Genomic DNA, 24,462 nt, shown 5'->3' on the forward strand with positions numbered 1-24,462 from the left:
ATGCTTTGTTAGTTTTTTTTTTTTTAAAAAAGAACAGATTTCATTTCCCTGTGTGTCTCTGTTCTCACATAAAATGCACTCCTAGGGGTGTGGTTTTAATTTAATAAGTATGAGTGCTTAACACAAAGTGGATTCTTGCTTCCCTTAGAATGGACTGAATTGATTAATGTCAGCTGGCAGGACACTTCTCTCTTCCTGATCCCACTCTCATCTTGGGCAACTTAACAGTTCATATGGATGGAGGACTGCTAGAGGAATGGACTGAGGTTGTTTCTCTTCCCCCACCCCCATTTCATATGAAGCCAAAGAATCTGGTTGTAAACCCTAAACTGATGGTTGGCATATGGGGCATAATGATCTCTGCAGGAAGAGATACATTCTGTGGGCAGTCAGGCTTCACTCTGAGGATTGTCTTCATGGACTAATGCACCTCTTCTTGATCTTTCCTTTTGGGAACAACACAGCAAGCAGAGGCTACCAAGAGAAAGCACCAAGTGTCCAGTGATGCTCCACCAGCAAAACGGAGGAGTGAAATATCCTCTGTTTTGGCCAAGAAAGCCAGTGATAAAGACACTCAGAGAGCATTTAAAGGAAGCATACACAAAACGTTTCCCCCGAAGAAGTATTTGGACAGTGTAGGCAATGGAAGGCAAGAGGAGAAGCCATGCATCAAGACTTCGTCGCTGTTTAAAAACAACCCTGAGATCCCAGAACTCCACAGGTGTGTTTTTCAGTGCAGGTGTGCCTCGGGTGTGAGCAGTCTGGACACCTCGTTCTCCACTGCTGCCTTGGCACTGATGCACACTTTGTCTTTCCTCTGCAGCACTGTAGTGAAGCAGGCTCGAGAGCAAGTGTTTTCTCCAGAGGCTTTCCAGGAGCTGGACCTCCACCCACATCTAGTAAGTATCCTGCACTGCTTTGCAGGGTGTGTGTGTGTGTGTGTGTGTGTGTGTGTATGTGTATGTATGTATGTATGTGTGTGCACGCATGTTCTGTTTCTGTTCCTGGCTCCTGGGTGACCTCAGGTGATGGGTCACTCCCCGATAGCAGCACTGTTCCGCCATCCCCACTCTCTTCTCCACAGTGATTTTTTTTTAAGCTCCAGACTTGGTTTATTGGGCTTAAAGAAGACTTCTAATTTCAGGATAAGTGTGATGATGTTATGGTGGTAGATGTCTCTGTGGAGAGAGCTAAGCTAGCTTACTGTCAAAGACCTGCACGTTTTTAGAGAATAAAGGCAAAAAAGACTGTTTGAAGTATGGTTTCTACAAGCAGATGGACATTTTTCTTTTCCCTTTTGTTTAATGGCATGAGTGAGTTTTCTAGTTACTGTGAAAAGGGAGAGAAAAAAACCACTGGAAGCCTGGATTCCCTTGTTATTCGGGCACAACTGACTTTTTTTTTTTTTGTGGTAGGCTGTGTAGGATTGTTTCTCAGCCTGAGTGTTATGTGGGGGGTTTGGATGGCGGAGTTATTATGAGGTTGCCTTATATATCATCAGTTTGTAAGAGCAAGTCCTGCAGATACTATAGGGTAGAGGGCAGACTCACCCCCCAGTTGAAAGTACTGGGTTAGTGGGCTTTAATTTGATCATAAGATGCTGCTGTCACTCCAGCATTTTGTCTTTGTCATTGAATATATTTGTATTAAAGTAATATTTATTTTCATATTCTCTTTTAGATTTCTACAATAAATACAGTCTTAAAAATGTCCAGTATGACCAGGTAAGAGATCGAGGCTATTTTTGATTTTCTTAGGGTTTCTTTGAGTACAAGCTGTCCATGGAAGGCAGAGCACATTCGTGTCTGGTGCTGGGAACAGCTCAAACTGCTAAGGTCTTGACTTAGCGCTTAGCCTATGGGACTCCCTACCTGCTTGTACGCAGACTGGATTTCCTTCCGTTTTGGCACTCAAGCTCCCTACTGCAAGACATAGCTGCTTTAGGATATCTGCCATCTCTGAAAATGACGGGCAAAAATACAGTATTTGGTCGTGTTCTTAACAGTAAAAATAAGGTCAACCAAAATGATGGGAGTAAATATTTGCTAGGGTTTAGAAGGATACTGAAAAGGTATTCTAAATGCTTGTTGCATTGGAAACACTTGTAAAAGAGAAATTCAGAATTAGACTATGAGTAGTGAGCTGTGTAGTTGTAGTTTACTTTGCATAAGCAGAACACAAGAATATGGAGCAATAGAGAACCACCAGCCTTTTCCATTCATTTGCTTTTGTGACAGTCTCATAGTTCTGGCCTCAAACTTATTTTCTCTTGCCTCGGTTTCCCAAATGCTAGGATTGCAGGCATGTGCACCGTGCCTGGCTTGGCTTGTGTATCGGATCAACCACATTTAAATGAGTTCTCTCTCTCTTTTGGGTGTGGGTTTTACTGTTCATGTACATACTGTTTTCAGTACTTGTTCCTTGTGTTTCGAAGGGAGCTGCTGCTGTTACTTGGGTGCTTGCAAGCCTCCTTTTGCTTTTCTGTGTGGAAATCTTACCTGTGTTAACATGCTCCCAATTCCATGCTACACAGCAGGCAGGAGGGTATGTGGTTGACTCTGATTTGTTGTTATGCCTATTCCTTTTTTTGGGGGGGGGTTGTTCAAGACAGGGTCTCTCTGCATAGCCCTTGAACTCGCTTTATAGACCAAACTAGTCTTGAACTCAGAGATACCTGCCTCTGCCTCCCAAGTGCTGAAATTACAGGCATGTGCCACCACACCTAGCCAAAAAAAAAATTTTTTTTAAACTAGCTTAATACTGTAGCCAATCTCTGGCTTTCTTTCCCACTTTCAGCCATGTTTAAGGAGTTTTAAAGGAGTCTATTCTTCCATAGTCTTGCATTTTGCTTATGCAAAGTGAAATATGACAACACATGTCATTGCTCATAGTCTAATTCTGAATTTCTTTTATAAGTGCTTCCAATGCAACAAGCTTTTAGAACACCTTTTCATCATCCCACTCAGCACTTTGGGCAGTAAGTAGGCAGAACCAAGCAGAGGGTATTTGTATGTCAGGTTACCTGTGTAAGCTGCCTGCATGCATGATGGAGCCATGTGGTAAAGGAGTGTGCTCTCTCTCTTGCCCCAGTGTTCAGAAGCAGAGTATCCCAGTGCTGCTGGAAGGCAGAGATGCCCTAGTGCGGTCCCAGACAGGCTCAGGTCAGTGCTGTTTGTTTACTCTGCCATTTATCCTGAGGCACCTAGCCCATGGTCACATGCTAGTATCTTCAGGAAGGTGTTTGTGGTGGCAATGTCTGACTTGTCTTGTCTGGGGAAAGGCAGCCATGCTTGCTTTTGATGGGAGACCTGAAGTCGTTACAGTGGAAAAAGGTGGTGATGGGGCTATGGTCACTAGTGATGAGTATTCACGGTTGAGCTCAGCTGCTTTCTGTGTGCCTGCTGCCGTTGGCCAGCCTTCTTTCTGGACAGATTAACAGTTTATGGCTTGAAAGCAGTTCTTGTCTGAGCATAGAGTGTCAGGGATAGACCACTTTCTTCCTGGTCTGCGCTTCTGCCCCACTTTGCCTTCTTGCAAGATTAGCCATGGTGAGGAGAAGCTCAGAGCTTCCTTTTAGTTATTCTGTCTTCAGAGGCTGGCTTGGATTCACACCTGACACACCAGCACCACAGAAGCCGTTTAGCTGAGGGAGAGAGAACTGGAAGTAGTAATTTCTTAGCTTTCACATACAGCTGTCAGGCTAGCTTCTATCAAACATGAAAGGCATCATATCTCTCTTGTAGATAACCTAAGGAGCTGTAGCGTGTAGGTTCCAAAGCAAAGTCAGGAGTCACGACAGAAAGATGCAGTGCCTCGTAGATATAGAACACACAGTTTAGCTTCTCCCAGATTTAGCATTATTTACAGAGGCAGAACCTGTGTGCATCCCAGCTGACTTTACTCTCTTTTAAAAGGTAAAACTCTTGCCTATTGCGTCCCTGTGGTCCAGTCTCTTCAAGCACTGACATCAAAAATACAGGTGAGCAGAAAATGTATTTCTCTGCTGTAGTCTGCTGTAGCATGCTGTTGCCTGGTTTCAGGCAGGCAGTGGTAATACTAGTGTAGTTGCTCTGTCTGCACTTGGTATTGTTTTCTGTCCTCCTATCAAGATAAGTGTGAGTGAGTGGAGCAGAATAAACCCCTCACAGTCACTGCTGGCCGTGTGTAGGGCATATGGGTCAAATGCTTCCAGTGTGCCAGACGTGCCAAGTGCTGGGTACGCCTCAGTTCTTAACTCCCCGTCCTCTGCCCACGGTCAAGTTGTGGGTGTCCTGTGACCCTAGTACTGTAGGAGAGTGAAACAACCAAGGCCACATACCAGTACCAGTGGGCATAGATTCCCACCTTAACTCCTGTGTGACTTGAGAGAGGAGGCTCTGTCGTCTGGGCCGAGTTTGTGGTGAAGCTTTGTTACAGGCTCCACCCTGTTTGGGGGTCTTCTCTTAGTCTTTCACAGTTCCTAACATTGAACCTCCTACAGAATTACTGTTAGGGAAATACTCCAACATGCTTTGATTGGCCCTTGTCCATTTATTCTCATATTTAGGGTATCTGTTGTATATCATGTAGAATTAGTTTACAGCTGTGTAGGTTCCAGTGTGTTTTCTTTTGAATGGGTGAGCATGGTGGTTTATTAGTACCGACTGTGGAGATGAATGCCATTAGTGGGTTTAGCAGTCAAGCTGTTAACATAGTCAACACTATCTAGACTTTGTTCTTAGTTGTGAAACATGGTTAATGCTTTAGGCAAACTAGCAGCTAAAGTTGGGTTGAGAAGTCCAGGTGGCTGCTGTAAACTGTGGGCACAGACTTCATCTTACATCCCAAAGAGTCCTACAGGTGTAGTGCCCTTACTTTGACTTGAGAGAAAATGGTGAGATCAGAAATAGGGTGTTGATGAGCACTGACAGTGTAGAGCCGGTGCTCAGGGGGATTATTAAATCAATAAAGAGAAGAGAAGTGAGAAGCTGGAAGAACCAGCACTTGGTCACCTGTCTCTGGCACGCATCATCAGAGGCTGAAGCTGAAGAGCTGACAATAAGAGGAGAAATGGTACCTCTGTGGCCTTCAAGTGTCCATACAGGGACTTGTATGGACAGATATGGAAAACAGTCACTGCAGCAGGAAGCCCTGACTGCTACTCCTTAGCCAGTCCTAAGACGGTCAGGTTACTTGTATAGGTTAGTTTTTGTTTTTTGACAAAACTGACTTTAATCCCAAGGAAACATGAGATAAAACCAATTGAGGGCTGCTCTGAAAAATTCCTGGCTGGCAGTCTTTGAGAGGGTTGAGGGTACAAAAGAGAAGTACTGAAGGTTATAAATGAAGAGTTGTCACAGACAGCATGACAAAGCATGGCAGTGACATGCATGGGGTCTAGGCTGCAAACAGACACCTAGAGGTGAGTTGGTAAAATTTGAATGAAGCCTATCGATTAATATTGAGTCAGCGCTTATTTCCTGGTCCTGATAATTCTGTAGTTTCAATGATGGTGTGTACAAATTGAGAATGCTGAAGTTAGTTATATAATTTGTCCATTTTTACTTTTTTTGTAAAAGCCTGAGCTTCCAAAATGAGCAGGTTAAATTTTGTTTTAAATCAGTTACAAATGACTGTTCTATAAGAATATTTAAAGTGGTGTTTCTTTATAACTGTGCTCTTGCTTTGTTAGCTGAGGAAGTGAAGGGTGCAGACGTGCATGCTATGCCTGCATTTCCACAGATGGTCGCTTGTCTTGTGGTTCAGTGATCTGGAATGCCAAGCTGTGGGTTTTGCTTTTCTTTTTGTCCTTTGAGGAAAGGTGTAATACAGCTAAGCTTGAGCTCCTGGTCTACCTGCTTCTGCTTTCCTCGTGCTGCGATTGTGGGCGTGTGTCACCATGTCTTGTTCAGCAATTTTTTAAAGTAAATATTTTATCCAAAATGTATCCAGAATGGATCTTGTTCCTCCTTTATTTTCCCTACTTTCCCCCCCCCCCAGCCCTGCCCCCTCAAACTTAATGTCCTTTTAGTGCTGCCTGTGTATCTGCTGATTGTTTTTTTGTCAACCTGACACAAACCTATATATGTGGGAAGTAGGAATCTGAGTAGAGGAGTTACCTCCATCAGATTAGCCTGTCACAAGTCTGTGGGTTGCTGTCTTGATTAGTAATTGAGTTGGGTAGACCCAGCCCACGGTGGGTGGTACCAGCCCTAGGCAGGTGGTCCTGGGTGCTAGATGAAAGCAGGCTGAGCAAACCACAAGGAACAGAGCGGTAAGCAGCATTCCTCTAGGACCTCTGCATCAACGCCTGCCTCCAGGTTCCTGCCTTGACTTCCTTCATGCTGGCCTTGTAAACTAAATCAGCTGGTTTGGGGTCAGTGTTTTATCACAGCAGTACAAAGCAAACTGAGGCAGTGTGCATGAGCTGTGAGCCAGCTGATTGCTCAGTGGTTTTTCTGAGGTAGGTAAGTGGTAAATTCCATTTTCTAAGGGTAAATGATTTTCCCGTTAAGAACTTTATAGAGAACTGGTTCATGTACAGTGCTTAGCCTTGTCTCTAGCACACAGAGAAGAATGACAGTAACGTGCTATGTGTCTTACCTGTAGATTCTAGGAGAAATATCCAATAAAGAATTTTCCTTTCTTTATACCAAGCTGCAGAGTTTGACAATATTTGAGCTGGAGTTAATCCTACAGTTCCAGCCCAGCTCTCTCAGACAGTAAACTGAGAGCAAAAGATTAGGTGACATCAGGCAGGTGGGAGGGAGGCTCTACTCAAACCCTGGCCTGAGTGGTGGTTTTATTTTATTTCAGTACTGAGACTGAGCCTGGGGCCTGTGCATTTTCAGTTCACTCTGTTGTGGCATTCTCTTCCATCCCAAATTTAACTGGGAAGATCCTTTTATGCCTCTGTTCCCAGGGTTACGATAAGATAGCGTGAACTGTTCGTGTAAGTGTTGAGACCTAGCATCTGGAGTTGGTCACTAGATTCTAGCTGTCACCTCCATCAGCACATGTGGCCCTTTCAAACAGCAATGAGGATCCGCTTACGATACAGGCCTTGTGAGTGTAGATTTACTCACGATCACTAAGATCAAAGATCGAGATGTCCTGTAGAAATGTTTTTCCAAACTGAATGTGATGATGCATGTCTGTACTTGCAACACATAGGTGGATGGCGAGTTAGAAGACAGGGGACCTAGACAACCATGACTGTTTCAAAAAAATGAAAAAACAAAGCTTTTATAAACTCTTAATTTAAAGGTTTAGATATTTCACTGTATGCATGCAGGTGTTTTGTTGGCAATTATGTTTATTCAAAATGCCTAGTGCCTGTGGGGATGGGAAGAGGATATCAGGGCCTTGGAACTAGAATTATAGTGAGCCACCTTGTGTGTGCAAGTGCAGGTGCACGCTTGTGTGTGTGTGTGTGTGCGCGCGCGCGTGTGTGTCTGTGTAAAAGCAACAAGCCTTTTAACTGCTGAGCCATCTATCCCCTGTAAGCCTCAGTTTAATTCACTGTTTCTAGTTGTGTTCAGTGTAGCCCCTTGCAATTCATCATAAAATTATGTCACCTGGAAGCCATAAGCAGCTAGCCTGGGACCCTAGCTTGTTCTCAGCTGAGGTGTTGGTGTGAGTAGGCTCCTTCAACATCCGCTCTCCCAGTTATTTTGGGATTGGCTCTGATTTTTTAAAATATCACATCCATCCTGCTTTGTGTACTCACAGTCTTCGAGGAATTGATGTTTCTTTCTTCTTGTCTGTGTAGTAACACCTTTTGAAATGTCAGAATCTCCTACCATCACACGGTGGCACATTAATCCTGTTGTACTAGCATGTTTACGGTTCCTTGCTGGGGCTCCAGGGTAGTCTCACAAAGTTGATGCTGAGTGTAGGCTACTCTGCTTCAAGTTCTAAATCCTCCTCTTCTGAGTAAATGTTTCCAGGGCACGACATGAAAGCCAAACCCTAATTGGATTTGCTGTAGAGCCCAGCTTCACTCTCACAAGTTGCTTGCTCATGCTCTCTGAGCCCCTGATGAGGAAGGCTCCCTTGATTTTATAGTACCTTCTTTACATTGCTTTGGGTTTTTATTATTCTTGTTTAGATACAACATGTATAAAATAATTAAATTATTCAAAGAATTCCAAGGATCTATAGGGTAGAAACAAAGCCTGACCCTCCTCCACACTGTGTCTCCTCCGAGGGGCAGCCTGTCACATTCATCAAAGAGGCTTGCACACTTTCCTGTCGCCTTTTTATGTGGAGTCCTTTGTTTCTGCATAGTGCTAAGCACATAGATGTTTGTATATGCTATCACTTGCCCTCTTTTGATAAGGATGTGGTCTAGACCAACCTCCCCCAGTTCTCGTGGATTGCAGTTGTGCTGCTGTTGTCAGGCCTTGGGTAGTTTCTCACTGTGCCACCTGGTTGTGCTGCTTGCTTGTATTGCCGCTTTGTGGCAGGGTCTCTTGTAGCTCTGACCCTGCTCCTCCTCCCTTTGCCTTTCATTATGTGAGTATCATAAATTACTGAGCCTTGCCCATATCGACAAGTGGTATTCATATATTACGTCCAGTATTGTACCGCAGACAACAGTTCCAATTCTGGGCATCTGTGAAATATTCTTCAGCTCCTTTACACACATGTGGCTGTGTAGGACTAATTCCTGGAAGTAGGGTTAGTTTTGTGTTAATAACTAACGCCAACATTGATCTGTTAGGGGTTTTACTGCTGTGTGTGCCTACCAACAGTGTGGTATCTGGTCACGGCCCGTCAAATACAAGTCTTTCTGTATTTGATTCTATTCCAAACCCAAGTTGCTCTTGTAACCTCTATGTGTGGTACTGCTTTATGACTGCTACAGCTTTAAGTCACTTCATGTGGGATATTTTCTCACAAGTGTGTCTTAGTGGCTTCCCGGGGCATCTGGTAGGACTGCCTTATAGTTTGAACTCATGTAGGGGGAGGGAGCAGTCACGGTGACACTGATTCTTCTCCAAGGAGAGAATACATCTTTCCTTTAAAAAAAATTCTGCTCCTTGGGTGTGTTTTAGTTGTTCTTCATATAGAATAACTTCCTCATCACTTTTTAATGTTGAGTTCTTTCTTTTCTTTTCTTTGTTTTGAAAGTTTCTCACTGTGTGATCCAGGTCTACACCAGACTTAGAATTCCCCTCCTCAGCTCCTAAGTGCTGGGATTGTAAACACGAGCCATCATTCCTTATAAACTTCATATATTTTTATATAATATTTGAATCTTTTGATGTTGCCATTATAAGTGTGAAGTTCTTTTCATTACATCTTCTAATTTTTTATATTAGAAGGCTGTTGAATTTTGGTTGTTTTTCTTTTCTTTCTTTCTTTGTTTTGAATCTAGCATCATGGTATGTAATCCTGGTGTGCGTGGGCATCCACGGGGTAGAATGAGTTGCTCTCCTGCTCGCTGCACTGCTCTAGCTTGTTATTGTTGTTTTTGAGACAGGGTCTTGCTATGTAGTCCTGGCTGGTCTGGAACTCACTACAGTGACCAGAGTGACCTCAGAATTACAGACAGCCTTTCCCTTGTTCTGAGTTTAAAGATGCGCTCCATTGTGCCTGACTGGCTATTGGTTTTTGTTGATTTTGTTTTGTATATGTTTTGTTTGCATGTATGCTTGTGCATCACATGTGTGCATTGTCATAGAAGCCAGAGAGAGTGTTGGATCCCCTGAAGCTAAAGTTGTAGACAGTTGTGAGCCATCATGTAGATGCTAGGAACTGAATCTGGTCCAATGGAAGAGCAGCCAGTGCTCTTAATCTCCAAGTTATCTCTCCAGCCACAGTTGGCTATTGATTTTTATATTTTTATATTTTACATTCCACTACTTGACTGCAATGTTTTATTGATTCTGTTATAGTTTCCCCCATCTAAGATAAAATAACATCATATCATTGTGATAATAATTTTGTCTTCCAATTTCCAGTTCTGTACATACTTCTTCATCCTGTTTTGTTGAATGGGCAGGACTGTTAGGACCATAGTTTGTCATCATAGGTGTAGTGGCCATTTTTGTCTCCTCTCTTTCTTCCATAGAAAAGTTTCTGAAGGTTTTAGCTGACAGCCCATAAATTTTATCTGTCTCAGTCTGACCTCCATCTGTCCTCATGGGATTTACTTTATAATTCTTTTTAAAGACAGTATCTCATATAGCTCAAGCTTGCCTCAAACTAAAAGCCTTCTGACCCTCCCTACCTCAGCCTGTTCCTGCCCCTGTACTCATTGGCATTTCTTTTTTCTGTCAACAGCGCAGTGATGGACCCTATGCTTTGGTCCTAGTGCCCACCAGAGAGGTAAGCAGCATGTCTGTAGGGTGAGGCTTGTGTGCACTGTAGGTGATGGCCTGTTGACTGGAAGCTTTCTCTACTTCCTTCCCTGCAAACAAATCACCGCACCCGCTTTTCTTCACATGCCTTCTTAGGAACCATCCTGCTGATTTTTGTTAAGTGCTCTTTGAAAATCATAGGCTAGGTACGAGAAAACATTTCTTCATTGTCTAATAAAACACTGATAATACTTAGATTGCTAGTCCTTCAAAATGAATTAGAAGAATTGCATTTTTATGCTTCAAGTATTTTAAAGAAAGTGACTGAAAACATTTGGATCTAAAAACGAACCTTGTTGTTAAATGAAGCTGTGTTGTTAAATTGAAACTCTTCTTTATGGCAGTAAAGTAGAAATTGCTTCTGTCAGATCTGGGTGATGCATCCTCAAAGAACTTTCAGGAGAATGGGAATTTCCAGGTAGCTTTGCTTTCTTTCTTTGTTTCTGACTTTGTTTTCTTTTAAGGTTTATTTTTATTTATATGTTTGAGTGTTTTGCCTATGTGTATGTCTGTGAACCATGTATGTACAGTGCCCATGGAGACAGGAAGAGGGTGTCACATTCTTGGAACTGAAGTTAGAAACAATTGTGAGCTTCCATGTGAGTGCTGGGAACTGAACCTGTATCCTCTACAAGAACAGCCAGTGCTCTGGACTGCTGAGCAGCTCTGTCCAGCCCCTCTGGTCAGTGTTTTATACAGTCTGCTCTCTCCACCCTGTCTCTGTTTTGTCCAGGAAGGACAGGGAGACACAATGAAATGTTTTTAGCAGCAAACCTGTCCCTTCCCTAGAATGTTAAAGATTGTAGGCACAGCACGTAACCATGGATATGATTCTGTAGGTCTGTTTTGATGGTGTTTAGTGGTTGCCACGTAGATGAATTTCACTATTCCTATATCCACTGGGCATTCTGTTGTAAACTTAGGAGTGACCATGTGCATCTTAGGACATAGCCAAGTTCCCCAAGTGCGTGTCAGGCCACTGTTGTATTTTCCCTTTAATGCCCCTTACTCTTCCTTCTGTGGAGAGCTAAGACCAGGTTGACTTCGTTTCATTTGCTTCCAGCCTTATACTGGACTTCTCTGGGTGACACTTTAGGAATCTGAGCCAGCAGAGGGAGCACAGAACACTACTTTTTGTATGTCTAACCCTCATTTCCTAAGCTGACAAATTCCAAACCAGTTTAAGAAGTTATTTTCAGGGGAGATTCTGTATGTAGGGTTACTTGTCCTAAGCCATGCGGTCCAGGGTTGCACCCTGATCAGTTCAGATGGTCTTTTCTTTAACAATGTAAAAAGGAAGCAAGGGACCCTGCTCACTGTCTCCAACTTTGTCATACTTACAGTTGGCTCTGCAAAGCTTTGACACTGTTCAGAAGCTTCTTAAGGTAAGACAAGCCATGTGCCAGTGCTGTCCTCTCGTCTGACATTGTAAGGGGAAGAGCCATGTGGCAGTCTGTGTTGTTAGGAAAGTGGGAGTGGCTCTGGTCTCCTCTTCCCAGTGTGCTTCTGGTCTCCCCAAGAGGAGTTGATAGGTTTCACTGGAAGAACTTTTTGGTTTTTTGAGACAGGGTTCCTCTATGGAGTCTTTGCTGTCCTGGAAGTCATTATGTAGAGCAGGCTATCCTGAAACTCTTTGTTCGGCCTATATCTCCTGACTACCAGGATTAAAGGCGTTTGCCACTGCTGCAAGGGAATAACTCTTGCTGGTAGTTGCTAGCGGTTAAGTGTTAATTGTTAGTTCACCCTGATTTGTAATAAGCCACGTGCAGTGACTTAAATGTGCAGCCCTTGGGAAACCAGTGGAAAGCATCAAGAACTTTGGGGGGGGGGGTGGAAGAGAAGATAGCAGAGCCAAAGTTCAGCACCTACAAAGGCTGACCAGGAATTTATTTTTCCTTTCTGTGGCCTAGCAGTGAGTGGGAAGTGTGTTGCTTAGGTTTTTATCCCCCACCCTACCTGCAAGGCAGTGAACTTAACTGAAATAATTTTTATTTGGGCACCATGAGGAAAAACAGGGGAGCTAGCTACTTAGATCGGTTTACAAGCTCACATTTGTCCTGTCCTATTGTATAGCTCTAATCCAGACTGCAGGTAATAACTGGTCGGAGCCACCTTATTGCGTCTGCACAGAACCTTCCCGCATACTGGAGATACGTAGTGCTCCCTGCTGCAGACTGGCTTTTGCTAGCAACTTAGGATCAGCTCTGCTTCTAGGGAAGTGGCTTTATGTTGATTGTGGTCTGGTATTTTTATATAGCCTTTCACCTGGATTGTTCCTGGAGTGTTGATGGGCGGAGAGAAGAGGAAATCGGAAAAAGCTAGGTAGGAGGAAGTCAGTTTGTTTATTTAACTCTTGGAGTCTGCCTTGTCTTGTCCAGTAACACTTGGTTCTTCAACATGTGAGAGAGCCTCCTCTGCTACTATGCCTCTTGGTCTCCACATATAGAGACAGACCAGGTTAGCAGTCACCTCTAGACAGTGCTGTTTGTCACAGGTTCCTTTCATGTGGTTAGTGACCGTACTGTGACCTGCTTAACCCACCCACTGGGTGCCCCACAGGCCTCTTGTTTGGTACACAACCCTTCATGTGACTCCTTTTGGTGTATATTGGGAGTTTGTGATTTTGCTGTTTAGATGTTTAAAAACAAGGCAGCACTTGGGAGGCTAGGATCGGGAGTTTCAAGCCTAGCCTTAGCTATCTATATACTGAGTTCCAGACTAGCCTGGACTACATAAGACACGGTATTCAAAATCAATAACAGCAACAACAGAACATGATGATGACTTCCTTATGCTTAGCAAGTTCTTAGTGCATTGATTTCCAACTCTGCATTACAGCTTGTCAGACAGGTAGGTAGATGACACTTCAGTGGTGACACAGTTTTTTGAGTCATCTGCAACTTGAGAGTGAACGTAAAGCTTATCACTTAAAAACATCGGCCAGGTTAAATTCAGCTGTAACAGCAGCAGTAGGTCTAGGTCCAGATCCAGGTCCCACTCCTGCATTATTTTGTGTCCCTGTGGAGGCTTCCCCTTGCAAGGATACCTCACAGCTTAGAGTTGTTGTGGAAACTTCAGCCACTGCACTGTAATTTCTTACTAGAAGTGACAAAAATTGTCATAGATCCTCCATGCAGAGGTGCATGTATGATTATACACGCTTTATTCCAGAGCATAGGCATGTTGCCCCACTTGACTGAAAACAAGAGAACCTATCCCAATAAAATTGTGTTCTATCTTCTGTAGAATAGTGGGACTGTGGTTGTTTGGAAAGTAAGAAAGTTAATGATTTTTTTAAGAGCCTGAAGAATATACTAGTTTGGAGGGGCTCATGTGACATATACTCACATTGACACATATACATAAAAATTATAGTATATATGAATCTTTAAAAAGTAGATCTTTTGCCAGGCAGTGGAGGTGCATGCCTTTAATCCCAGCACTCAGAAGGCAGAGGCCGATAGATCTCTGTGAGTTTGTGGCCAGCCTGGTCTACAGAGGGAGTTCCAGGACAGCCAAGGCTACAGAAAAAAACAACAACAACAACAAAAAAACCTATCTTGGGGTATGAATTGATATTTAAAAAGAAGAAGGGGAATGGCTAGATGTCCATTTATCTAGAATGTTCTAGAATGAATACCTGAATCACATAGAAAGCATTGGGTTACATGCTTAAAAACTCCTTCCAAAGTAAGGATTATGATTCCATGTATCTTTATATCTTAGCAGTTCTACACACAAAAGAGTGAAATCTTACCTGTTTGTCCTTTTGATCTGAGGCTGTGGCAGTTGTCCTGGACAAAAAAATGACTGTCTCCTTTGCATGTTTCTTGTGGTTTTTGTTGCTACGCTGTTTGACATACTTTCTTTTATGATACATGATTTAAACAGACTCCGAAAAGGCATAAATATCCTTATCTCCACTCCTGGCCGTCTAGTGGATCATATAAAATCCACAAAGAACCTTCACTTTAACCGAATACGGTGGCTGATTGTGGACGAAGCAGACAGGTGAGCTTAGTCTAGGAAGCAGGGAAAGTGGGAAGGAGACTGTTTGTCCTGCCGTCTCCAGGACAGACCTGTGGCCTGGTAGTATCAGATTTCCTCTTTACGCAGGTAAAGTCCTTCTCTTGAACTTTCAGGATCTTGGATTTGGGTTTCGAGAAGGACATCACAGTGATTCTGAATGCTGTAAATGCTGAGTGTCAGAAACGGCAGAATGTCCTCCTGTCAGCGACACTCACAGAAGGTGAGTTGACAAGTAGCTATGGACTGAGGCAGTGGGTGCCCCTCTTAGGGAGAAGGGACAGCTGTTCCCCACTGTCCTGCATACCCAGGGGGTCCACCCCCGTGGTCTGGCACATACACACTAGGGTGCATGAAAGGCCGACAGCCAGCACTTGCCGTGGGTTTGCCCTCTCCTTAGCACTAGTTTTAATGTGGTCATGATCATGAGTTCAGTAAAGATTCCGAGAAGGCCTTTGGCCAAGAAGTCTTTAAAACTCTTTTGATGTGAGTTTTTTGTGGGGAGCAGAGAACCTTTGGTACAGTGAGGTGCAGACAACCTGATGAGAACATAGGAAATGCTAGCACTGTGGGCATTGGGCTGTGGCACGAGGACAGATGAGTGTTGGACATTTCCTAAAAAACATGTGCTCTGGAGGTGCATATGTGACCACCCTTTTTTGTCCTTCTCATTGTATCTAAGGTGTAACCCGGCTAGTTGATATCAGTTTGCACAATCCAGTCAGTATCTCTGTCCTGGACAAAAACTGCAACCAGCCCAATCCTGAGGAAGCTGGTAGTATCCAGCTCAACAGCTTTGCCATACCAGAGAGTCTCGACCAGCATGTGGTGTTGGTTCCCAGCAAGCTACGTCTTGTCTGCCTTGCAGCCTTCATCCTGCAAAAGTGCAAGGTAGGAGTGTGGCTTAGATCTGGACTGATCTAAGGAAGTAGATTTTCATTTGTGCCGGGTAAGCGCAGCTTTGTGCTAAGGGACCAAGACAAGAAAGGAAGGAGCTGTTAAGTTTGTTCTCAGTGCATGGGTAAGCGAGTGCCTGCGGGCATGCATGATTATGAATCCCAAAGTAGTGGTAAAGAACCCAAATATCTGCCTTTTGGGGGCTAACATTGGAGGAATGTCAGATGACAGGAGTTCAGAAGTGAGGTGTTTTGTGCACTCTCCTACACCTAGTGACTCCGGGATGTGAGATGATGGCTTTAGAAGTCACTGCACATTGGGGCTGTGGCCAGAGTCACTGATGGTGAAAGGCCAATGTGCATGGAACAGCTCACCCTAAAGGACATTTGTTTCCTTTTGAGCTTGGAGCTCTTGTCATTTTCCTTTCTGTCATCTTTGTAGAGTAGAATATCAACCAATGTTGGTATTTTTCAATAATTAAAAGCTGTGTCTCCGTATATCCACGTCAGGGCCAGCATGTACCTGTACCTCAGAGACAGACGTGCTGCTCATTTGAGGGCATCTGTGCTTACGGCCATGCGCCTGCTTTCCCCTGTGTTTGTGTAGTTTGAGAAGAACCAGAAGATGATTGTCTTTTTCTCAAGTTGTGAGCTGGTGGAGTTCCACTACAGCCTCTTCCTTCACACCCTGCTTTGCCACTCAGGGACCCCTACTTCAGAGCATCTGCCATCTGCCTCCTGGCCACTGAAATTCCTTCGGCTACATGGCAACATGGAGCAGGAGGTGAGCCTGCTCTTCCCCACCCCCATGCCATGAACCTGGTACCTAGAGAGTCCTAGTGCACTTATGTCCTTTTCAGGCTTTCTTGGCCCAGGACAAAAAAAAAAAAAAAAAAAAAAAAACAGCCAAAAGCAGGGAACTGCTGGTGGATGAGGTGAGGGAGCTCATTGTTCCTTGGGCTCCTGCTCTGGAGTGCCCTCTTCCACCTGAGAGAGCTCACAGGCCTGCTTGGCCTGCATCTACTTGAGCCAGCTGTTACGGCAACTGAGTAGCACTAAGTAGCTGGCACCAGGGAAGGCTTTTGCCTTTTTAGTACCCAGTGTGTAATTAGGGCTTGATGTCTTCAAATTAAGAGCATTAATGGAGCTAAATTGTGGATCCCATATGGTACTGCTGAGCACGGCGGCTGTCATTGTCAACAAGACACAGCATTGCTCTCTGAGCACTTGGGGCTGGGAGAGGGTACTGCACACCAAAAGCCTATGGTCCCTGTTGTTCCTCTGCAGAGTGAGCTTCCTGAAGAACACCTTTGCCTGCATTTAGATGTCCCATGTAAGCCTCACTCCTAGGTTCTTAGCCAGGCCATGCTAGGGAGCTGGGAGGGACACCTCCCTCTTAAGACAGTGCGTAGGCTTGAAGCAGAAGCCATCTTGTGACAGGTTCCCAGGCATCATAGAGGATGAGAAAGTTGCAAGTCAGGGCAGCCTCATTACGTTGAGAGCTAAAGAGGTCCAGGGGTTTGAGCTGATTGAGCAGCAGGTCTGTTCCCTTACGGTTTTGTTTTAAGTGGAGCCTACAATTGACCTTGTTGAAGGTCACTCATGGACTCAGCTTCTTTGCCACTAGCTATATAGAAGTCACAGAATATTGTGGCCTTTGTTAGATTCCTATTATGCTTTCAGCTCCCCAATTGGTTGAGTCAGTTGTTTTTTTTTTTCTTGAGTACCATGTGTGGTTTAGGGTTTTGTTTTAAACTTGGTTTTTAATCCTTTGGGCCCTTGCTTCCCAGAACCATTTCTTGGGAGGTGACTGAGGACAATGAGGAGGTTATGGACCTAAAAGACTGAAGGGGTTTTCCTAGATCAGGAAAGAGTCATACTTAAATGATATTAGACTGTCCATCTCACATGTGATGTAAGTCCTACATGTTATGCCTTCTGGGACAGACTGCTTGTCTTCTGGCTCTCTGACTTGAGATAAGAATATAACCCCCCCCTCCCCAAAGAAGGCCATATTGCTCTCTGTGGTCCACCGAAATGTCAGTGGTCTGTGCTACCACCTGAAGCCATGTTGATGATCCTGGCCTGTGCTGGCACCAGAGAGCATGCTGGGGTCTGTGACACAAGCTGACCATGTGAATGTCCACGATCCATGCTCCCACTGATTGTGAAGGGCGGGAATCTACTTATGCAAAGTTGAGAGAAAATCATAGACGGCTTCTGTGACAGCCAGCCCCTACCCCTCAGCGTAGACAGTGAGTTTCTTACATTAAGACTTGGAAAGCCCCTGGTGAAGGTTGGCTGCTATTGTGTCCCTTGATTCCCTGAGTGAGGTGTGCTTGCAGCTGCCGTAGGACAGAGTGCACACCCACCAATTACTGGAGCTGTTCACCATAGTACTTGGGACTGTGCCAGTGCCTACAGGGAGACATCCTTTCAGCATTTTATTTATCTGTTGATAGCAGGTAGATAAAGCCAGATCTCAGGTATATGCTTCACCGTGATCTGGGCCGATGGTACACACTCACCTTCACCACCACAGATCTTTTTAAAATCTAACTAAAGGAGCCGTTGGTTAGTACAGAGACTTTTTTTTTAAAGAGAAGCTCACCTAGTGACCAAACACTGGTCATACAGTAATGTTGCAGCTGGTTGGGTAAGCCTTATTGAGCTCCATGAGATGTTGTGGTATTAGGGTTTTTATTGGCAGAGGTGCTTATGTTAGACTGGTATATAATTAAGGCACGTCACAGTGAGGTGTTGTGTTTGTAACCACTTGGACATAAGAAAGGAGCATAAAAGGTGGTGCTGGTGAACAGCTTTAATCCCAGCACTCAGAAGGCAGAGCCAGGTGGATCTCTGAGTTTATGGACAGCTTAGTCTATAGACTGAGTTCTAAGATGGCTTGGGCTATGCAGAGAGACCCTGCCTCTAGACAGACAGACAGGCAGACAGGTAGATATTAACATGATGTACTAACAGTGAATGATTTGCATACCTAATTTATTCACTTAGGGTTGCATAATTTTTAGATTTAAAAACTAGACACAATTAGGGAAATTTTTAGGCTCTCCAACTAATATTTCTTTAGTAGCATTTTAAATGGGTTACTTTGCTGGTGCTGGTATTTATGAATGAAGGCAATACCCCATTGATACTGGCTTATTGAAGTGTGCTGCTCACAAGACTCTCTTGCTTTACCTGGTCTCAGTTTCAGTCATACAAGTATATCTCATGAGATGTGAAGAAACCCCTTCCTTCCTCTCTGCTGCTCAACTTCTTTGGGCTTCGAAGACCTGAACCTTTCTATACCAGAAAAAAGTTAGAACAAATAAATTTTGAAACGTTGTGTTTAAACCTGCCTTGCTGGCATTTATCTCAAAAGTTTCTCTGGCTTTTCCTGTTGCTTCAGGAAAGAACATCCGTGTTTCATGAGTTCTCCCATTCAGAAACTGGAGTCTTACTCTGCACGGTAAGTATCACGCCGCTCTGTCAGGGTCGAGTCCTGTGACTACCGTGGCAGTGAGTATTTTGTTGCTGTTATTTAAGACAGGGTCTTCCCTGTAGTCCTGGCTGGCCACACAGAGACCCTCCTGCCTCTGCCCTCTGACTGCTGAGATTCAAGGTGTGTGCCACCAGGTAGCTGTGACTTCTGATCCTCTGACAGTTTCTCCTGTGTTCAACCTCCTGGATAGTTGGCACACTTGGGTCTCTTGATGGATATGGTTTCTCTGCACCTCTGGATTACCACCTGGCTGTGCCACATGGTACTGGCTGCCACTGTGGAGAAGACTTGGCGATTTGCTCACTAATAGTGGCAGCTGTTAGTCTGAAAAGGTGTGAATTTATCAACCAAAAACTTGTAAATTACAGCAATTGGAGCCGAGAAAGTCTTTGCACAACAAGGTGCCTATGCTTGCTCACCTTCTTAAAGAAAAGTCACGGCGCTTGGCAGGTTCTATCTGCTCTTCTCTGAGATTATCACTGTGGCACTGGGATGGATTCTGTCTGCTCTAGTTTAAAACTATCATTGTCTTAGGAGCTTCAGGCCAGTTCATTTGCTGTCTGCAGTGCTGTCTTGTGGCCTCCAGCACATACCTCACCTTTGTACTACTCTGCATCTCTAATGCTGTTTTGAGATTGAAAAGACATGCGTTCCATATTCCCCACCTCCCTACGGGTCCACTGTTCCTTAGCTATTTCCCTCCCAAGATTAAAATACCTTCTCCTCCTGTGCCGTTTGAGTGACATAACTCAGAAATGGCTATTAAAGAAACTCCTGTATAGATAAGATAGTAACATAACTGTACTGTGAACTTAGGAAGTTTTGCAAGCCAGTGCTGGGTGGAAACAGTGACATTTAGCCATTTGAATGCCTCATTTACTGCAGTTACTTTTTAAGGAACTCCTACCCCGTGTTTAGTTCAAAAGTAATAGAGTCTGTTTTCCCTCAGAAACAGTTTGTGGGTAAGGTCAGCTTCTCATGTGTGTGTGTGTGTTGCATGCGTGTGCGTGCACACGCACCTCGCCCGAATGCCATTTTTTTATGCCTATGGCAAAGTGACCCTGCACATATTTCTTCAGACCTATACACATTGTTTATTTTCCCGTAAACACTTGCCTCCCAAGGAGACCTATGTCAGAGCAAATAACTTTTCTGAAGCAAAGATTAAATTCAAATATGGTGTTTAGTAAGGAAATGTCCAGTAGCCCTTCCCCCATAAGAATGCTCTGGAGTTCTCACTGCTCTTGTTTACACTCCTCTTTCGCCTAGAGTAGGCTGGCTAGCGCCCACTTAGAGCTCCAGTTCCTTCTCCTAGGCACGTGCTATGTACTGTATGTCTCTGATGCTCATACCTGTTCCAGTTGTCATATGCAAGAGCCTAAGCTCCAAGAAGACAGGGCTGTTTATTTTCAGTTCTATCTCAGTGACAACACAGAGAGGAGAATAGTAGGCCCCGTGGTATGTGGTATTTATGCAGGAGCTGAGTGAGTAGATAGGCCTCTGAGACTGATTGGTGAGACCTGTTTGTGAAAGACAGAGGTGTGGTTTAATGTACTTGCTTATGAAGAATAAGTTCTGAAAAGTCAACTTAAACATTTTCTCTATTGAAACACAGAGTAGTAAGAACCTTTATGCTAGAACGGGATTTAGGAGTTTGAATATCTTAGATTTACCGTATGGTTTGGTTTGGTTTGGTTTGGAGACCCCCTGTATGTAAAAAATATGCTTTCCAGACCCTGGGAATCTTTCCATTCAGAAAGTCCAGGTACCTGAAGCTGAGTGTTTTAGAAGCCTGCATGGAGGAAAAGATCACAGTTTCTGAAGTAAATCTCGCTGGAATCAAAAGCATGTTCTCATTTCCTGTTCTATCTGACTACTACCTGTAGGCAGTTGATGTCAGCTAGCTGTTGTCGTGGCACAGCACAGAGCCTTCTGCTCCTGCCCACATCTGATTTTCTGAACTCTTGGTCGTGGTGCTTGGCTTGTTCAGATTGATTCCAGCGTGAATACTGTGGTCTCAACTTTTCTCAGTGCTGCAGAGACTACGAAACTGAGTAGAACTCACCTCTGAGCCAAGGTGCAGCTCAGGTTCCATGGTAAAAGGTTCTGTGTCCCTTTGTGTCCCTGCTGCTACTGTTATATTTGCTTTCTCTGTGTACTGTGTCTGTGAGCCATAGGGTATGTGAGCCATACTGGGATAGATGATGCTCGGGTTGGGGAGATAATGTCACTCTGATTCCTTATAAGCAGCCTGTTGCTTACCAGGCTACCTGAACACTCCAGGAGACTCCGTGGTGTTAATGAGGAATGAGGACCATGTCAGCATGAGGCAGATGGAGAGCTGGTTTCTCTTGATAAATCACGTTGTTAATGGTGTGGGGATTTCCCCCTTTATACCAAGCCTTTTACCTTTAACTAACCACCCTAGATTCTTTTAATAAGGCTAGGGAAGACTGGGTGGACGCCTTTATGAAAATATGGAGGCTTTGTATAACTACACAGTGTTCCTTACTGTTTGCAAGCTTTTCTACTTCATTTTTTCTTCCTGCTAGTGACAGTTAAGAGTATGTAAGATGTGTGTTCGTCTTAATTATACTCGTCTTACAAGCTAGGACCTTTGTAATTTCATGAGGTTTCCTAGAACCAGATATGTATTAGGGCTCTTGTAGACTGACTCTTTGATAGGATAGGGCTGTGGTGAGGGGATGGGCATGTAGAACTAAAGGATAGTTGCGACAGAAGCTTGCTGTGTACAAGAGCAGTTTTCACTGAGGAGGAATGGATGATGGATTGATATCACCTCCCTGTAATCCCAGTATTGGGAAAGCGGAAGCAGGAAGCTCCAAATCGAGACCTCAGAACACCCTGTCTCAAAAACACGAACAAGGCAGAGTAAGGACGAGGCAGGACGTTGAGACTTAAAAGGCCTGGGTTTTGTTTTTTGTTTGTTTTAAATAGGATTAAAGGAGTTAGGCTTGGGATTTTGATCTCAGAGCATTTTTTCTGCCTGTTTGTTGTTATGAATTGTTCAGAGCCAAGGCAGAAGGAGGTACTGTCTTTAGTTCCATGCAGGAAAATGACACTGGGTGACCACAAAATGAAATTCCAGAGTCCCCTCTGGTTTTAAGATGTGCACCTGGGTTTTTCCTAGCATGTTTGTTCTCCTTGGTTACCCCCTGGATGAGCGGGATGCAGTGCTTCTGATTCCTGCGTTTTTGGTTGAAAACAGCTGGGATGGATGGCCCATAGATGGCCACCAGGTAGGTGTCTGCTTAAAAGATACAAGTGAGTGAGCTGTGCTGCCCCTGCACTGGCTCATTGCTTTTGCTTTGTTTTCTCTGACTGAAATACACTGTGGTCTGCAGTTCTTAATTTCCTCTCCTCCTAGGGAATTTCCTGTGCCAACAGCCAAGAGACAAAGGAGCAAGGACTGTACGTGTCCCGAGACTGGGTTCAGTGCCCACATGAGTGTAGTTCTTATGCTCCTCTGGTTGTGCTTTTTGGGGAAGTTTATCCTTAACGCTGCCTTTCTTCTCTGCTAATGGAAGGCTCATTTGGAGACTGTTTGCTGTTTACTCAGTCACGCTAACTCATGTTGCCAGTTTTTTGGCGACTCCAGCCAAGATCTCTCGCCTCTGACAGCTTCTGCACTCTCCCCTTCCTCCTCTGATTACGCAGCCCAATCTGTCACCCAGACAACAGGGGCCTGTACCCTGCTGATGGCTTTCCACACATGGCAATAATGACTTTTGGCAGGCCAGGAAGGCGTCAGAGGCGAGTCTATGCGTCCCCTCTCAGAGAGATGGCAGGCCCCCTCTCCCTGTTAGTAAAAGCACTTTGTGAGGTTCTTGGGTAAATAAATGAGTCATTTTAATCCAACTGACAGGCTGGCACCTGAGCAAGCTGCCTTCCATCTGTACTCCTGGGTCTCATGGAGGCTGCCAGTTGTCGAGCCCAGGGCCTTCAAGGCTTCATTGGTGAATGTCTTTCAGAGCTGACTTTAGTGATTCTTTTGCCCTAATTAGGTTAAAGGAATGAAATGAGGCTGTGATTAGGCTTAAGTTCTGAGAACTGAGAGGACAGAACTGAAGGCTTTCCAGCAAGTCAATTTTCTGTTGACGTAGTGTAGGTAGCTAACACCTTCCTGGAAGATGGGGCCATTGTTGGTTTGTCTCTGGTGCCTGTCCAGGGCTGAGCACAAAGTGGTAAGGAGGAGTTACACTTGCCACCATTTCTTGATTATGAAGCAGCATACTTGGGTTACAGCTCTAGGGTGGTTCTCTTCTGTCCTTTATTAACAAGGCAGTTCTTAGCCACAGTATAGGTAGGTGCCTTGGTGCAGTGGGCTGACTGGCCTCCCCAGGCTGGCTGGCTCCCACTGCTGCCATGCTGGTACCAGTCCTCCTTGGTGTGGACCAGGTCTGATTTTCTTCCTTTCGCCTCTGGTGCCTGGGCAGGGGATGCAGAATGTGTCTGGATTAAACATAGGTGGAAAGTGCCTGGCTATTCGCAAGCTCTACCCAACAAAAGAAACAGCCTGAGGTGACACATGCCGACAGCCTCAGCTTGAAAGGCTGAGATGGGAGGAATGGAGTTCAGGATCAGCCTGGGCTCTAGCAAGGCTGCCAGAGACAGGGTAGGTAGCTGGCTGAAGTAGAGTGGTAGATGAGAAAATTGTCACACCAGTGCCTAGGGCTGCGTGTGTCCTTCAGTACACCCTGCTTCAGCACATTTGGGTTCAGTAAGTATCATGATATCAATTGTTGGTTTGGGTTGTTCTGTAGTGCTGGGAAGTTCACCCAAGGCCTCACACACACCAGGTAAATGCTGCACCACTAGGCTGTATCTTCAGTCCTGTTGTAGAATTCAGTGTCTCTCCTCGTTGCATTTACTAAGCTTGCTATGTGGGATGGAACTTGTGACAGCCAGGCATGGCCTTTCCAGCCTCAGTTTCATCTAGATGCTGATGTAGTTATCTATGTCTATCTCAGGTAGTGAAGCATTAAGCTTTCACCAAGCCTGTCTGTAAAGCTCAAGAACACACCTTCTTTGTGTCCCCACAACAGAGCACTGAAAGCCAATTAGACTGAAGAACCATCAGTCTTCCCAAACATTAGCAGTAGGTTCTACTGAGAGCTTCTCCTGCTTCCTGTAGGAAGAGAACGTTCTAGACTGCATTCTGAAACATTTTCTAGATCATGAGCTCCACAGCACCAGCTTCAGGCACTTGAAGGATGTTGGGCTGATGGCATAAGCTTCTGCTTACACACTTAGCAGTGCAGCCCCAGCCTGCTCAGGCCTCTTGTTCAGTCCTATCTTGCTTCTTACAGAAACTTAGGAGAGACTGTTTGCCTACATTCTTACTTTTAGTCATTATTTTGACTTTTGTTTTGTTTTTTTGTTTGTTTGTTTGTTTGTTTGGACAGAGTTTCATTATGTAACTCACTAGCCTGAAAATTGCTGGGTTTTTTTTGTTTGTTTGTTTGTTTTATAAGGACAACATTTAATCGAGGCTGGCTTACAGGTTCAGAGGTTCAGTCCATTATCATCAAGGTGGGAACTGGCAGCATCCAGGCAGACATAATGCAGACAGAGCTGAGAGTTCTACATCTTCATCTGAAGGCTGCTAGTGGAAGACTGGCTTCCAGGCAGCTAGGATGAGGGTCTTAAAGCCCACACCCACAGTGAC

The 24,462-nt window shown here is 44.5% G+C and overlaps 1 protein-coding gene across 3 annotated transcripts in view; it reads left to right on the top strand.

The window, feature by feature from the left end:
• Ddx31 (DEAD-box helicase 31) overlaps nt 1-24,462 on the top strand; it is a 67,036-nt gene that overhangs the window by 3,996 nt on the left and 38,578 nt on the right. For 2 of the 3 annotated variants that reach the window (XM_021192579.2, XM_029536191.1), the window contains exons 2-14: nt 465-721; nt 824-899; nt 1,681-1,724; nt 3,091-3,161; nt 3,915-3,979; nt 10,270-10,314; nt 11,690-11,731; nt 12,604-12,668; nt 14,238-14,357; nt 14,489-14,595; nt 15,055-15,263; nt 15,876-16,052; nt 18,681-18,740. In XM_021192579.2, the coding sequence (XP_021048238.1) occupies nt 465-721; nt 824-899; nt 1,681-1,724; nt 3,091-3,161; nt 3,915-3,979; nt 10,270-10,314; nt 11,690-11,731; nt 12,604-12,668; nt 14,238-14,357; nt 14,489-14,595; nt 15,055-15,263; nt 15,876-16,052; nt 18,681-18,740 (1,338 nt within the window). The remainder of the gene's footprint in view (nt 1-464; nt 722-823; nt 900-1,680; nt 1,725-3,090; nt 3,162-3,914; nt 3,980-10,269; nt 10,315-11,689; nt 11,732-12,603; nt 12,669-14,237; nt 14,358-14,488; nt 14,596-15,054; nt 15,264-15,875; nt 16,053-18,680; nt 18,741-24,462) is intronic. The other variant, XM_029536190.1, reaches the window with a different exon arrangement.

Source organism: Mus pahari, chromosome 3 (assembly GCF_900095145.1).
Source record: "Mus pahari chromosome 3, PAHARI_EIJ_v1.1, whole genome shotgun sequence".
Lineage (NCBI taxonomy): Eukaryota > Metazoa > Chordata > Mammalia > Rodentia > Muridae > Mus > Mus pahari.